Genomic DNA, 16,716 nt, shown 5'->3' with positions numbered 1-16,716 from the left:
CAAAATATTTGCAGTGTCATAAAACTCATTATTTTGCACTCAACACAATCATCTGATCACCCAAACATCCGACATAGACCTCATGTTGATCACGATTATAGCACATAGACCGTGGGTACGACAGATCATCTATCACTGTGCGACTCCGCTTCAAATCACCCGAGATACGATATAGGCTGCCACTTTTCCTACAGCGGCACATCAGCAAGGATCCATCGCCTAGCATCATCATTCCCCGTGGGTTTTCAACGTATTCGTATTCAGCAGATATATCACCTTGTAATGTTATACTGACGACACCGTCGATACCATAATCACTGATGAAGATATGTCTCAGATCCTTACTCAGCAGTAAATACCATGGATTGTTAAATACATGCATCTTATTACAGGGCAGTAAAATTGTGTTCTGTACGTTACCTTCTGTATCTGTAATAAATACACACTTCGGATAACTGCAAACTAAATAGAGATGACCTTGATGATAAACTACACCTCTACATTCTCCTTTTACTGGAAACTTGCGGACAGCCGACAATTTACCAGATGTTGTCATTATATGGATCTCTTTCTCCTCTGGCATTGTCACAGCAATATGGTCCTGAGGCATTACTGCAATGTCCCATGGTTCTGAAGGAAGTGTTGTCTCTTCTATTATAGTTTTATTTTTTATGTCAACAACTTTCAGTTTCACATTGTTAGAGTCAGCCGCCACAATTTTGTTAGAGGACAGGGCAACACATCCTGTGATGCAGCATTGATGCCGATCGGATTTCGTCTTTATATTTATGTTTTCTTTTTGAGTCAATTTGTCAATTGGTTTTATCTCATTTGAAGTTACAACAGAAGAAGAGAGAGTGAGTTTTCCAAATGCATCTTCTCTTGAAAGCATGTTTGTCAGGTCTTGGTTTCGATCAAATGTGTATTGTATGTTTGTCTTTTCTAAACTTCTGTCTGCCTCTTTTATTTCGTCTGACTTTAGTTTGGATTTAGCTTGTTTCATTGTAATGTAAAGTTGTCCATTCTGCTGTGAGGCTTTGTAATCTTGTAGTCTTGACTGTAGTTGTTTGATATCTGAAGAAGTGGTTTCGCATGTTTCAAGCACTTTCTTTACCATTTGTTTGTGTGTGGATATCTTTTTGTCAGCGTCTGTCTGGATTTGCTTTTGTAGCTGGTCTAAGCGATCATTTATCTCTTTGCGAAACATTGAAATTACTTTGAATAGCTTATCATAGCAAGAATCTAATTCTTTTTCTCTACGTGAGGCATGCTTTATAATATTATCAGCCTCATTTACTTTTTGATCCAGCTCCCTCAGTACTTCTCTGAACTCTGCACTGTCCCCGCTACCTGCACATTTATCAGGTATATAGTCAATGTCACATGCTCTGTGATTCAGGACGATACAGTCATTGCAGCAGAGTGCTTCATGTTTTGGGCAGAAAAATTTAATTACTTCCTTTTTGTGCACTTGACACTTCTCGGTGCATTCGTTTGACTCCATCTTGATAACAGCATGTTTATCCATATTATTTTTGTTTACCAACTGATGATGTTTTGAGGCCTTCGTTCTTTGATGATAAGCAAAGCAGTTCTTACACAGATATTCTTGACAGTCCACACAAAATCCATGAGCTTCTATTTGCTGACCAATCGCCAAACATGGTTCACAGCCATGGTCAAAGTCCTGTGCTGAGCCTTTGGATATAGAACTTTGAAAATCGGCAACATTTCTACCCGATACTGCCATAGTAAGCGGATATTTGAAGGGTAAACTTTGAACTAGTGCTGTAGTTTAGATTGATGAAATTTCTCTGTTTATTTTGTTCAAATAATTGTTACCAAGTAGTCCACAACACGACATATAATTTCCCGTTGAAAGAAAAAGCGAAGATAAATGTGTGTAAAATGAAAAGAAACTTAAAAAATATAACAAATTATATCGTTACGTTAAATTTTAAAATAATTTTACTTCCTTTCCAAGAACGAGTCTATAAATATCATGTTCCAGTTAAATTGAACTTTATTGTAGGTCAAGGGAAAATAAAACACATATCTACCCGAAATAAACTTTGATAAATTATCTCCCCTCTTTATTTTGTTGCGATTTTAAGCTCAATGGAAAACATCAGATTTCTTTTTATTACTCTAAAAGTTTCAAATCCAGCAGTCCTAAAGTCTGTCCCATTCCAAAGGTTAACTTCAACTTTGAAGCACACTGACTAAACTGCCACAAAGTATATAGGTTTAGATAATCTATAAAAAAAGTGCCCCTCAAATTTTCATTGGTAATCCTCTAAGTACGCTATTTGCTGAACAGATACCATATTAATTTTTCCAACGGCAGTGAAAAATCGGCTGCCATTGGCGATTACTCTCTAAAAAGGAGAATAACACGAAATTTGGCGTAAAAATTCATTGAGAGCAATTCAAAACATAATTAAAAATAAATACCACTGTTTTTATTATTAATAGCACGTTATAATTCCATATATGTCCGTATGATGTATTACATTGATTTTCGTTTACGGAATAAGATTTATGATGAATAAAAAATAAAAAAAGAACGGGTTCACGTGCTTTGCGTGTCCAGTATATTTGCCGAAATATCAAACATGAGCGGTGTTTCTGACATTTTAATAAATCTGCGGCGTTTGTCTGAGACGGAAAAGAGGTCAGGTAAACCATGGTATCTTAACAACGCGACGAAAAGATTATCCGAAGCCACCGGTTTTTTCCATAATTCAATGGAAGGTAAATAAACTAAATTCACTTACGTGTAAATTCTTGATATGGTCAAAATCCAATTTCCAAACTATCCACAATAGTATCCCGAATTATCCAATCTATCACATATATCCGACTCATTTTATAAACGATCCTTTATTGAACAATAACTGCCGAAGATAGTCAGGTACCAATTGTCCTACATATGAAAAATGCTTTGTTTACACCATTTTCCATTCATATGGTTAAATTTATATAACAGATATATATATTTGTAACAGATAGATCTATAGATTTCCATATTTAGGCTAATCAGGCTAGCCTTGAAAAGGGCCTAACCTTGAAGTACATGCAAAAGAAATGTTTCAATCACTTTTGAAGTAACTAAAATTTGCATTTCATGGCAAGTGCCAAAAACTTTTAAAATGGTCCCTGAACACACTTACCAAAATTTTTGTTTGTTTGCTTTGGGTTTAACGCCGTTTTTCAACAGTATTTCAGTCATGTAACGGCGGGCAGTTAACTTATTAAGTAACCAGTATTCCTGGATTCTATACCTGTACAAACCTGTTCTCCGCAAGTAACTGCCAACTTCCCCACATGAATCAGAGGTGGAGGACTAATGATTTCAGACATAATGTCGTTTATCAAATAGTCACGGAGAACATAAGCTCCGCCTGAGGATCGAACTCGCGACCCCGAGATCCGTAGACCAACGCTCTTACCTACTGAGCTAAGCGGGCGGGCTTCATTCCAAAATTCAAACATGAAAGCTGTGCTGTACTGAATTTTACTAAAATTACGTTTGTTAGCCCTGTTTATATCATTTTGTCATTGATTAGCCTAATTCTGTCGTGTTTATTTGCATTAAAAGATTCCTTGCTAAAGTTTCCATTTGGATCAATCTAGAGCACTATCCCTTTTTTATTCAACTTCTCCATGAAAGAAAGTGCTTTTTGAGAAAAAAAAACAAACACTCCTGATTTACACACAATTGAATTCAGCAGCGTCCGATTTAAAAGTATCACCCCACAAACTTATTTATACGTCATGAAATCGACCAATCATTTTTCGTAACAGAACTTGTCATGAATATATTAAAGGGGAAGTGATCAACCAGCCAGTCACAGAATATAGCAAATATGTATTTTTGCAAAGTTGCTGTTACTAAGTTGGAAGTCGCTGCAATTCAATTTTAACAAGTTTTGTTCCTGAATGGTTTTCGCAAAAACTCCTCTTAATTAGCTCCGTAATAATGGGCATTATACAAAAAGCAGGCCCGGATCCAGGGCCGGACCGAGGGGGCCCCTGTCACCCCGCCAGTTGGCTGAGAAGTGATCTATCCTCATCAAAACAAAATTCACCCTACTATTTTGGCCAAGGAAAATTTTTCTCAAAATTTAGTCCCAGAAACGCACTAGAGGCCAACATTTCATACTTGTACTTCAAAGTTTTCCAGAGGGAGATTCCCCTGACATCCTCCCAATTAAGAGAGGAGTAACGTACCCCTTCATTACCTCAATATTGTGACCTAAAAATGCACCAGAGGCCACTATTTCATGCCTGTATTTCAAACATTTTCAGGAGGAGAGCCCCTTGACACCCCTAATATGAGGGGAGTACACCAAAAAATAAATGCACCTGATGAGACTATTTCATACCTGTATTTCAACATAAAAAAATCCAGGGGAAGACCCCCCACGAATCCTTAAACATGGACAAAGGTACCCCCTCAAATACCTTGCTATCTAGCTACGCGCCCCGTATTCATTCTAGACTGGGGCCATCCCCCGCCCCCACTCCCAGCCAAACATTTCTAGAACAGGGTCTGAAAAGCAAACTCCCATTGCAAGGGCTTACCAGAGTGGGCGCACAGCGCGCGCAACTCTATAAACCTGAATGGTATATATTTTCATAGTCATAATTTGAGAGATCTGTTTTTCATTCAACAGATTCGCTTCGCTTGAAAAACGGTATATCAATATATGTGTAGTATTTCTAGCAGCTATAGAAGAGGCATAGAACCTCATTCGAAGATGGCAGTATAATGGATGTTATGAAATTGCTTTTATTTGTTTTAAAGAAAGCATTGTGTCAGCTTTTTGGTACAATTTTTATTAATAAACTATTTAGGATATATTTGCGAACGAGTTTTTTTTCCGAATGGTGTGGCGGGGAGGGAGCAATGTCCCCGGTATCTGCTAAAATCCCTGCTCTTGTTAATATGTCCGTTGTTTCAAAACTCAGAACCTTACAATATAATTTTATCCTTGTGTATCCCTAATAAGAATATAAGGATTCAAAAAGGTGAAACCAACACCATCACGGTGAACATAAGCCTCGCCCGAGGATCGAACTCACGACACCTCGATCAGTAGATCTATGCTCTCCCTACTGAGCTAATCGGGCTGGCTGGACAAATTTCTACGTTACTGATATTGATAATTATCCCACATAAATTGTAATTTATAAACATTACTTACATAAAAGAGCGTTCCTTTGTCAAAGTTGTTTCACATGTACACATGCCGAAATCGAACCGATGCCTTTGTGTATTTGGAATTGGCTTTCACATATACGCTGAATTTAAGTATGAATCTCTTGGCGGAAACGTGTGCAAGCATTGAAAATGATTACATGTTGTCCATATTTATAGAATATCCCAAACTTGTTTCATATAAAGAATAATTTATACTTAGATTTCATCCTGTGTGTACTTAATAGACATTAATGTTTCGAGTAAAATTATCTACTTTGTTGTAGGAAAGTGGAGAAGTTGTTTCATGCAGACCAACGGCAAGGACGAAACTGGACGGGTTCGATTGTGCTGTGATCAGAAGAACGATCTGTTCTTTCAATACAGACAAGAAATACATTACACTGAAAGCACTGAAGATCCCCAGCTTTTATTATATTTGATTGGCATATCATGGTTGTCCCCTTGAAAATAATCCGATAATCAATATTGGTTTCCCTGCTGATATCACTTTGAGCAATAGATTATATAGGCACTTTTTTTTCAATGATTAATTTCAAATATGTATTTTGGTTTGTGAATATTTTAGCAGATATGACAGTATACATCAATTTCTCCTCTTAAATTTAGTGTGAAAATATTTATTCTAACTGAACATCTTCTTGCTTCCAATTTTGTTTTAAAAGTATCACCATCGCTTATACCGAGCATATGGTGAAAATCACTAAACTTTTCAATTTCTTTTACTTTAGAGGCAAATAAGTTATATTTTCCAAAACATGACAACTTATTAACACAAATGCATGTGTCCTTGACTTTATAAATAATATAATAGTATATTTATAATTGTAATAAGTTAAAAGCTTTTTGCTTTCATTTAACGTCAAATTATATCAAGAAATTAAAAACTGTTGGATTTCTTAAAGTTCTGATATAACTTAAACGGTGTTAATTTACGGAACTGCATATACGAGCAAATGACATGCGATTCAATATAGATGTTTGGGGGAGAGAATGTGTACATTTATTTAAATAAAAGATACTACTTCGAGCAATATCATGACTAGTTTAGAAATGAACCCCAAGCTTGAAAAAACAAAAACAAAAACAAAAACAAAACACGCACACGCACACGCACGCACGCACACGCACACGCACACGCACACGCACACACACACACACACATACACACACACACAGGTTTGTATAGCAACAGTTGTGAGGACTTTGACATTTTGCCCCTTTCTGAGGACTATAAAAAATAAAGGGTATACAGGGTCCAGCTGTTTAGCAGAAACACGGGATCTTGTAAAAGGAACCATGGGATACTTGTTTTTTCTTTACACTCTCCTTAATTCACCGTAAAACGCTTCGAGGACATTTCATGTATTTGCATCATTCTGAGAACGTAGTCATAAGGACCTGAATTTGCATAAATTACACAAAATCAACACCAGATATATAGACGAGGACGTAATTTGTATACACACTTCCAACCCGGTATGAGGACGCATGCGTATCAAAATTTAACACAACGCAAAAATATTTTATAGGATTTGACTTCAATTTCAAAACAAAATTTCAATATATCACAATCTCTACCATAAATTGGTGTTAGTAACAGCTAGGTGTCAAATGGTCGATTAGATATATGTATGTATATATTTATATATATAAGCGTCCAACAACAGTTCACAGTTCCATTAAGTAAAAATGGATAAATGGTTTGGCGACTCAGTGAATTTCGCATTCTTGTTATATTTAAACAGAAATTATTTGAAACCCGTTAATAAGATAACAACATGCTCAGCATCTTTAATTCCTAGTGACTGCGTACAAGTGTATGTCTGTTTTCCCACGACTTCGCCAAGTAAGATACGAACTGTTCTTCAAAATCGACATGACTGTCTACCTCTGCGCAGGTTTGTATAGCAACAGTTGTGAGGACTTTGACAGTTGGTACCTTTCTTAGGACTATAAGAAATAAAGGGTATACAGGGTCCACCTTTTTAGCAGAAACACGGGACCTTGTAAAAGGAACCATGGGATACTTGTTTTTTTCTTTCCACTCTCCTTAATTCACCGTAAAACGCTTCGAGGACATTTCATGTATTTGCATCATTCTGAGAATGTAGTCATGAGGACCTGAATTTGCATAAATTACACAAAATCAACACCAAATATATAGACGAGGACGTAACTTGCATACACACTTCCAACCCGAGAACGGTATGAGGACCCATGCGTATCAAAATTTAAGCACAACGCATACATATTTTATAGGATTTGACTTCAATTTCTAAACAAAATTTCAATATATCACAATCTCTACCATAAATTGGTATTTGTAACAGGTGTCAAATAGTCGATTAGATATATATATATGTAAAAATGGATAAATGGTTTGGAGACTAAGTGAATTTCGCCATTTCTTATTATATTTAAACAGAAATTCTTTGAAACCCGTTAATAAGATAACAACATGCTCAGCATCTTTAATTCCTAGTGACTGCGTACAAGTGTATGTCTGTTTTCCCACGACTTCGCCAAGTAAAATACGAACTGTTCTTCAAACTCGACATGACTGTCTATCTCTTCGCAGGTTTGTATATCAACAGTTGTGAGGACTTTGACAGTTGGTACCTTTCTTAGGACTATAAGAAATAAAGGGTATACAGGGTCCACCTTTTTAGCAGAAACATGGGACCTTGTAAAAGGAACCATGGGATACTTGTTTTTTCTTTACACTCTCCTTAATTCACCGTAAAACGCTTTGAGGACATTTCATGTATTTGCACCATTCTGAGAACGTAGTCATGAGGACCTGAATTTGCAGTAAATTACACAAAATCAACACCAAATATATAGACGAGGACGTAATTTGCATACACACTTCCAACCCGAGAACGGTATGAGGACCCATGCGTATCAAAATTTAAGCACAACGCATAAATATTTTATACGATTTGACCTCAAGTTCAAAACAAAATTTCAATATATCACAATCTCTACCATAAATTGGTATTTGTAACAGGTATAAAATGGTCGATTAGATATATATATATAAGCGTCCAACAACAGTTCACAGTTCCATTAAGTAAAAATGGATAGACGGTTTGGCGACTCAGTGAATTTCACCATTTCTTGTTATATTTAAACATAAATTATCTGATAACCGTTAATAAGATAACATGCTCAGTATCTTTAATTCCTAGTGACTGCGTACAAGTGTATGTCTGTTTTCTCACGACTTCGCCAAGTAAAATACGAACTGTTCTTCAAAATCGACATGACTGTCTACCTCTGCGCATTTCTGTCTCTTTAGACGATGAAAAGAATGTACCTAAGCCCGATGCTTCTGCTTTTTCAAGTTATTCAGAATAGAAATTCAGCGAGATCGAGCGGCCCGCTGTTAAAGACGAAAATTATTGTAATATAAAAAAATCTCAACCTTATTAGTAATCATACAAATCGTCCCGTGACCAAATCAGTTACCTGTATAATATAATGAATTGTTTTACCGCCATCCCACATCCGTAAACCGGTTTTCAGCGGATCAATTGATCTAAATTGAAGCAGACACCTACATGTATACGCCATAAAAAGCATTATGTGTAATTTTCATAAAATTTTACGATATTAAACTGTATGCGACAAAAATCTGATGAATTTTACAATTTGTTTTTCAAAGAAGAGTACGAGAATTTAACTATGCTATTGTAGTGTTGCCTCATAATATGAATAAAGAAAGATAAAAAAGTCAAAGCTAAAATCACATGGGTGGACATTTTGTCAAATTCGTGAAAATAGTCTGTAACATTGTTGCCAGTTGCACCTCATTTTTACCAGTTTCACCGTTATATACCATGATGTACCTATAACAACAACCTGTTTACAAATATTGCAAAATTATTTGGTTTGGTTTAGCTGGAGTTTAACGCACCTTTTAACAGTCAGAGTCATATGAGGCGGGCAGTTTACCTAACCATCGTTCCTGGGAAGGACCAGTACTAGACTCCCATCGTCCGTAAGAAACTACCAACTTTCTCATATAAAGAGACATGGTTAGTAACGGGGGGCTTGAACCCGCGACCCTCTATCATTGAAAGGTTACAGTGATTTGAAGTCAGCGACATTAACCACTCGACCACGGAGGCGAGTCATTGCAAAATTAAGTGGCTTAGTAGTCGATTCTTAAAAAGCTTCTCCGAGTCTACACAGTTAATGCGGTGCAACGTTTTAACGAGGACTCGAAAAACAGCTGGGGCCCTCACAACCCTAGTCTGTTAAGAAAATTTAGGCCTCACAACGTTACATATACAAACTCAATGCACGCTTAGTGCGAATAATCTTGAGAGCGCGTCTTTTTGAGGGCTCCATAAACTACAAGTCCTCGGATTGCATATGAGGAGAAATAATTTGAAAACTCGTGAACCGATAGGCCCTGATAATATGTTACACAGTCAAAAGTCCGGAATATGGATTTTTTTTCAGAAGCAATCTACCTGGGTCAAACTAAGTGGAATCTGTCTAATTCAAACAGCTTATACTGGAGAAATTATTCCAATTAGAGAGATGGGTTTCTATTGTGCCCTTATTGTATTGTAGGTCCCGACTGAAACGTTCATGTAAGACAGAATTCAAGATTAGAGAAGTTCGGATTACTTGCAACCAGGTTCCGTTAGTAAAGCGACGAGTTTTTCAAAATGTGTCAATACCTCCCAGCTAGCATTACATATGGGGCCCATATTTTTTCTTGGCAATCACTAGGCGTTCGGCTTGACCTAGGTATCACTTATTTGCAGCAAAGGTTTATGTTCAAAGGACAACAGTAAGAACAAACCCAAATGATTTTCAGTTTATGCATGCGAAAAATTTGGCAACTGGACTGCATGTAAAATTCTAGCAGCATTCGACTTGCATTATCATATTTGATGCAGTCTGCTGGAGTGTCCACAGTCCTCGTAACCATGTGGATTGTCGAGATAATTCTAATTTCATATGTAACTCTTAAATACGGAAGTGAAGTACTAACATGCCAAACACTGAACAAGAAGGTCATGATGGCCCCATATCGCTCACTTGATATCATTGCACTGAAGAGGAAAAATGGGCCAAAAGTTCAAAATCAAGGTCAGTCTTAAGAATTTTGGAAATTAGTAGGCTATGAACAAGAGGGCCATGATGGCCCTATATCGTTCACCCGAAATCATCATGGATCTATATTGCAAAAAAATCATATACAAGTCTATCTGAAACTTGTGACTCCCCCACCCCCCTCAGTTGGGGCCTCCTTTCATCCCAGGGCATACTTTGAACAATCTTGGTAGAGGACCAGTGGGCAGTGCTGCATACCAAATATCAAAGGCCTAGGCTTTGTGGTTTCAGATAAGAAGATTTTATAAAGTTTTTTTTCCTATATAAGTCTATGTGAAACTTGTGACCCCACGGTTGGGGCCTCATTTCAACCCAAGGGCATAATTTGAACACTCTTAGTAGAAGACTACTAGGCAATGCTACATACTAAATATAAAAGGCCTTGGCATAGTGGCTTCGGAGAAAAAGATTTTTTCTGTTCTTTTCCTATATAAGGCTATGTATGCTTGTGACCCCCGGGGCGTGGCCATTTTTGACCCCCAGGGTCATAATTTGAACAATCTTGGTAGAGGACAAGGAGGCAATGCTGCATACTAAATATCAAAGGCCTAGGCCGCGTGGTTTCAGAGAAGAAGATTTTTAAAGATTTTTTCCTATGTAAGTCTATGAAAACGTGTGAACTCCGGGACCCCAGGGGCATAATTTGAACATTCTTGGTAGAGGACAACTAGGCAATGCTGCATACCAAATATCAAAGGTCTAGGCCTTGTGGTTTTAAAGAAGATTTATAAAGCTTTTTCCTATATGTCTATGTAGAACTTGTGACCCCCAGGGCGGGGCCAGTTTTGACCCCAGGAGCATATAATTTGAACAATCTTGGTAGAGAACCACTAGGCAATGCTGCATATCAAATGTCAAAAGCCTAGGCCTTGTGGTTTCAGAGAAGAAGATTTTTAAAGTTTCTTCCTATATAAGTCTATGTAAAACTTGTGACCCCCGGGGCGGGGCCATTTTTGACCCCAAGGACATTATTTGAACAATCTTGGTAGAGGACCACTAGACAATGCTACATACCAAATATCAAAGGCCTAGGCCTTGTGGTTTCAGAGGAGGATTTTTAAAGTTTTTCCTATATAAGTCTATGTAAAACTTGTAAACCCCCGGGCGGGGCCATTTTTTATCCCAGGGACATAATTTGAATAATCTTGGTAGAGGACCACTAGGCAATGCTTTATACCAAATATCAAAGGCCTAGGCCGTGTGGCTTCAGAGAAGATTTTTTAAGTTTTTCCTCTTGGTTGCCATGGCAACCAGAGTTCCACATGGAATTCCATTATTTGAACAACTTTGGTAGAGGTCCACCTAAGGATCTTTTCTGTGAAGTTTCTTTAAATTTGGCCCAGTGGTTTAGGAGGAGATGTCGTTTAAAGAACGACGGACATTGACCAATCACAACCTTGAGCCTTCAGGCTCCGGTGAACTTAAAACTGCACAGTTTCTGTTTTCCCTATATATGCCTATGTATATTCAAGTAAACCCTGGGGCAGGGTCAATTTTCACCAGCGAGCCATAATTTCAATAATCTTTGAACTGCTCTATTAGACACTGTAACATGCCAAACATCTAACACTAGGCCTATTGATTTCTAAGATTTTTTAAAAGCTTTTCCTGTTGGAACCTATGTAGATTCAAGTAACTCCTGCGGCATGGTCTGTTGGCCCAGGTGGCATGACTTGGGACAATTTTGGTAGAGGTTCACTAAGCAACCCTACATGCCAAGTATCTAAATTGTCAAATATATAAGCTCTGGGTCTTGTGGTTTTAGAGACTTTTAAAGATATTTCTTTGTTGCCATGACATGGAATGGAATTGTTTGAACAAACTTGGTAGAGTTCCATGCAAGAAATATCCCTGCCAAGTTTCATAACAACTGGCTAAGGTGGTTTGAGATGCTGTTTAAACAAGAGCTGTCCGTAAGACAGCGCGCTCGACTTTTCTCAGTGCTTGACTCTAAATTAGAGCTTTGCCAGTAAAAAAAAAACAAGTTATAAAGGGATATAACTCTGTCAAAATTCAAATCAGAGTTATGGGAATTGTGTCTCCTGGTGTAGACTTTGATAGTAAATAACTATTTTGAGTTTCAAGTCAAAAGCTTTAAAAGTAACAGAGATATTTGACTTTATCAAAAATTTTAACAAAAAATTCTAAGTTAAAAAGGGGCATAATTCTGTTAAAATTCAATCAGAGTTATGGGGATTGTTTCTCCTAGTGTAGACTTTGATGGTAAATAAGTATTTTAAGTTTTAAATAAAAAGCTTTGATAGTAACAGAAATATTTGACTTTATCAAAACCTTAAACCAAAACTTCTAAGTTAAAAGGGGCATAACTCTGTCAAAATTCAAACCAGAGTTATGAGTATTGTGTCTCCTGGTGTAGACTTTGATAGTAAATAACTATTTTGAGTTACAAGTCAAAAGCTTTAATAGTAACAGAGATATTTGACTTTATCAAAAATGTTAACAAAAAATTCTAAGTTAAAAAGGGGCATAATTCTGTCAAAATTAAAAACAGAGTTATGGGGATTGTTTCTCCTGGTGTAGACTTTGATGGTAAATAAATATGGAACCTTGAAAATCGGCAACCTTTCTACCCGATACTGCCATATTTAGTGGATCTTTAAAGGTCAAATTTGAACTAGTGTTGAATTTTAGATTGATAAAATATCTGTTTATTTTGCTCAAATAATAGTTACTTAACAAAGTAATCCACAACACAACAAATAATTTCCCGTTGAAAGAAACACTGAAGATAAATGTGTGTGAAATGAAAAGAAATTTAGAAAAATAAAACGATTTCTGTAGTTACGGTTAACATTAACCTAATTTTACTTCCTTTTCAAGAACGAGTCTATAAATATCATGCCCTAAATAAATTGAACTTTATTGTTACAGTAGTCAAGGGCAAATAAAACCATGACTACCCCAAATAAACTTTAATAAGTTATCTCCCCTCTGTATTTTATGGAAAAAATACCCATCAAATTTCTTACTAAGAAAGTTTTAGAACCAGCAGCATAGCGGCCCGACAGACTACATGTAGTGTATTTATTGTGACTTTGCAACACAACCTGTGAGAGTAGACTTACTACACAGAAATTAAAAACAGTTATTGTCCAATTTGTGGTTAATTTATGCTCAATGAAATACATGAAACAACTTCTTTTTATTATTCTGGAAGGGTCTGGTGACCAGGTGGACTCGTGTACTTATCGTGAAGTAATGTTTTAGAAAATACGAATTTTTCAGAAAAAAAACTGAACTGTGAAAACAAACGTTTTATCCAAAGGGTTCCGACACGTGTGAGTCACCTTAATATGGCATAATAAATAGTCCTAAGGCACTGGGGGCAAAATCATTGGTCACTAGATGCATAACTGTGACCAGGGAAATTGCTCTCTATGGGCCCTTCAACTACCTCACTCTGCAAAACCCCCAAAATTTTTAACACGCTTCGTTGCATCCATTGTTTCTCTTTGTGAATTACAGGGCTATGCATTGCCACTCATGAAAACACAAAACTTTAATCCATGCCTTAAACTATGTTCATTTGGTCAAGCTTTGTATGTCACAATAACGAATAAATTTCGATCCTTTTACACGCGCTCGTACACACGGAATTCATCAGTAAAATGAATCTTAAATTCAAATTATCGGCGAGTAATTGCTACAGATCGATAAACAAACGTATTTTACTAACACTCACCACTGTTGAAACATTTTCGCCAACATACTCCATTTTCTATGTAGCGTGCTATTGACAGAACAGGTGATGTAACAAATGATTTGATTGGCTAAGCGCTTTAAAATCACTTGTTACATCACCCGTTCTGTCAAATAGCACGCGCCAGTAAAGATGGAGGATGGTGGGGGAGTATTTTAAAAATTTACTTGGAACTGATTTTCGTCTGTGTTAAGTGAAATATAAATATAACATTAGTGGTGAGTGTTAGTAAATATGTTTGTTTATCGGACTGTAGCAATTTTTTACCGACAATTTTCGTTCAAGGGTCATTTTACTGATACATTCCGTGTGTACGAACGCGTGTAAATGGATCGAAATTTATTCGTTATTGTGACATAAAAAGCTTGACCAATTGAACATCGTTTAAGGCATGGATTAAAGTTGTGTGTTTTTCGTGTTAAAAAATTTGGGGATTTTGTAGAGTGAGGTAGTTGAAGGGCCCATAGAGAACAATTTCTCTGGTCACATTTATGTATCTAGTGACCAATGTTTTTGCCCCCAGTGCCTTAGGACTATTTATTATGCCATATTAAGGTGACATACACGTGTCGGACCCCTTTGCTTTTATCTCAGTAAAGCACAAATAATGAATGTTAATTGAAAGCTTAACTTGTGGATATAAAATGTAATTTGATTGCCATTTATAGTGAAAAGTTCATCATCCGACCAGTCAAAGCAGGATAAGAGACATATGTACAGATGCAATAAATATTGATAGGTTATTATATATGCTTCAAGGTAGTGAACCTGCAACTACATCCGAATGATCTTTCGGTATTCTTTACGCGCTTATCGTAATAAGTTATCTATAACTGTCGCAAAGCTATGTATAACTGACGCAAAGCTATGTATAACTGACGCAAAGCCATGTCTAACTGACGCAACGCTATGTGTAACTGACACAAAGCTATGTCTAACTGACGCAACGCTATGTGTAACTGACGCAAAGCTATGTATAAGATGGCCGAGTGGTTAAGGTCGCTGACTTCAAATCACTTGCCCCTCATCGATGTTGGTTCGGGCTACACTCGGAGCTTTGAATTCTTCATGTGAGGAAGCCATCCAGCTGGCTTACGGAAGGTCGGTGGTTCTACCCAGGTGTCCGCTCGTGATGAAATAATGCACGGAGGGGCACCTGGGTCTTCCTCTACCATCAAAGCTGGAAAGTCGCCATATGACCTATATTTGTGTCCAATTCCCCCCCCTCCCCACCTAACCCCCCCCCTTCAAAAATGAAACAAACCTATGTATAATTGACGCAAAACTATGTATAACTGACTCAAAGGTATTTCTAATTGACGCAAAGCTGTAAAAATGAGTTCATAGTACTTGCGCAATACATTTTTACACCATCACCGAACTGCAATTTCATAACAACTCTTGATTACTAGCAGACGCCATATAACTAACCAAAAACTGGTCTAAGCTAAAACAATCAATGCTGGTAACTCGCACGAACCGAAAACCAGAACAAGATTTAAGTAACACGAACCAAAATATATATTGAGTAGCTTAAAATTAACACTGATGTCGTCACTAAAGTATAATTCGCCCGGTCACCCTCAGATCGGCAGAATTTTTCCCCGGCCACAATAAATTGCAAATATTTAGCCCCAAAATATTCTGAACGAATGCTGTTATGATTTGTTTTGTTTTTTCCGCGATGCACCCCCTACCAATGTTGGATTGAATTAACTCGTTCAAAACATACATAAATACATGCAATACTGCTATATTCGAAAATGGTTTAAATTTAATAAATGCGTTATATCGTTATAATTTTATCAGTTTAAATTCATTTTTACTTTATTATATTATTATTTTTATTTTTTTATTTTTTATTTTTGCTCCAAGTCAATGTGCAACACGATGAATATCAACGCCAGTAAAGTTGTGCTACTAACACTGCGGGAGACGTACGTTTCAACGTAAGTCATGTCTCAACGACAACATGTTACAACATCTCGACGACAATTGGTTACTGTAAAGCTCAGTATAATTCAGCTGAGATAATTAACATATATAATAATTACATTAATTACATTTATTTGTATCTTTGCATTAGCATGTATTCAGATTCTAAAAGTAACCGTACAAATGTAGGGATAATACACGTTTTTTTGTGTATTAACAGAAGCCCGCAGGATTGTTTGTGACCGAGACTGAAGGTCGAGGTCACAAACACATCCCAAAAGCTTCTGCAGATGTTAATACATAAAACAAACGTGTATTGTCGCTATTCTTGCACAAAAAAACGTTACACGACGACTTATTAATGCATTGTTTTCATATGTGATGACTTTACGATTCCGGTACATTTTTAGTTACCATTCGGTTGTTCTTGGAAACGGTAAACATGTTTGAAATATCCATAACCAGGGCACACATATCAACAACACTACCAAAAACGTGATTTGAAGGTTTTTGAGCATCTTATTTTTATTTCTAGTTATTACAAACGTTATATTACCCATAATTTTGCATATAATTGAAAAAGTTGATTAACAGGAACACAATTTTAAGAATAATAAATTAACATTCGAATTATTTTGGGTACGAACACATTTAGAGTACGGATGAGTACGAGGGTAGTGACTAGCTTTCAAGGTTTATA

The 16,716-nt window shown here is 36.7% G+C and overlaps 1 protein-coding gene across 1 annotated transcript; it reads right to left on the bottom strand.

The window, feature by feature from the left end:
* Positions 1-6: 6 nt before the first annotated feature.
* Positions 7-1,961, bottom strand: LOC128553741 (uncharacterized). Its single transcript, XM_053534917.1, has one exon. The coding sequence runs from the start codon at positions 1,748-1,750 to the stop codon at positions 29-31; it is 1,722 nt and encodes a 573-aa protein (XP_053390892.1). The 5' UTR covers positions 1,751-1,961; the 3' UTR covers positions 7-28.
* Between the last annotated feature and the right edge of the window lie 14,755 nt (positions 1,962-16,716).

Source organism: Mercenaria mercenaria, unplaced genomic scaffold (genome assembly GCF_021730395.1).
Source record: "Mercenaria mercenaria strain notata unplaced genomic scaffold, MADL_Memer_1 contig_4264, whole genome shotgun sequence".
In the NCBI taxonomy this organism is placed as follows: domain Eukaryota; kingdom Metazoa; phylum Mollusca; class Bivalvia; order Venerida; family Veneridae; genus Mercenaria; species Mercenaria mercenaria.
The sequence above is the reverse complement of the archived record's forward strand: the minus strand, read 5'-3'. Positions and strand labels throughout refer to the sequence as shown.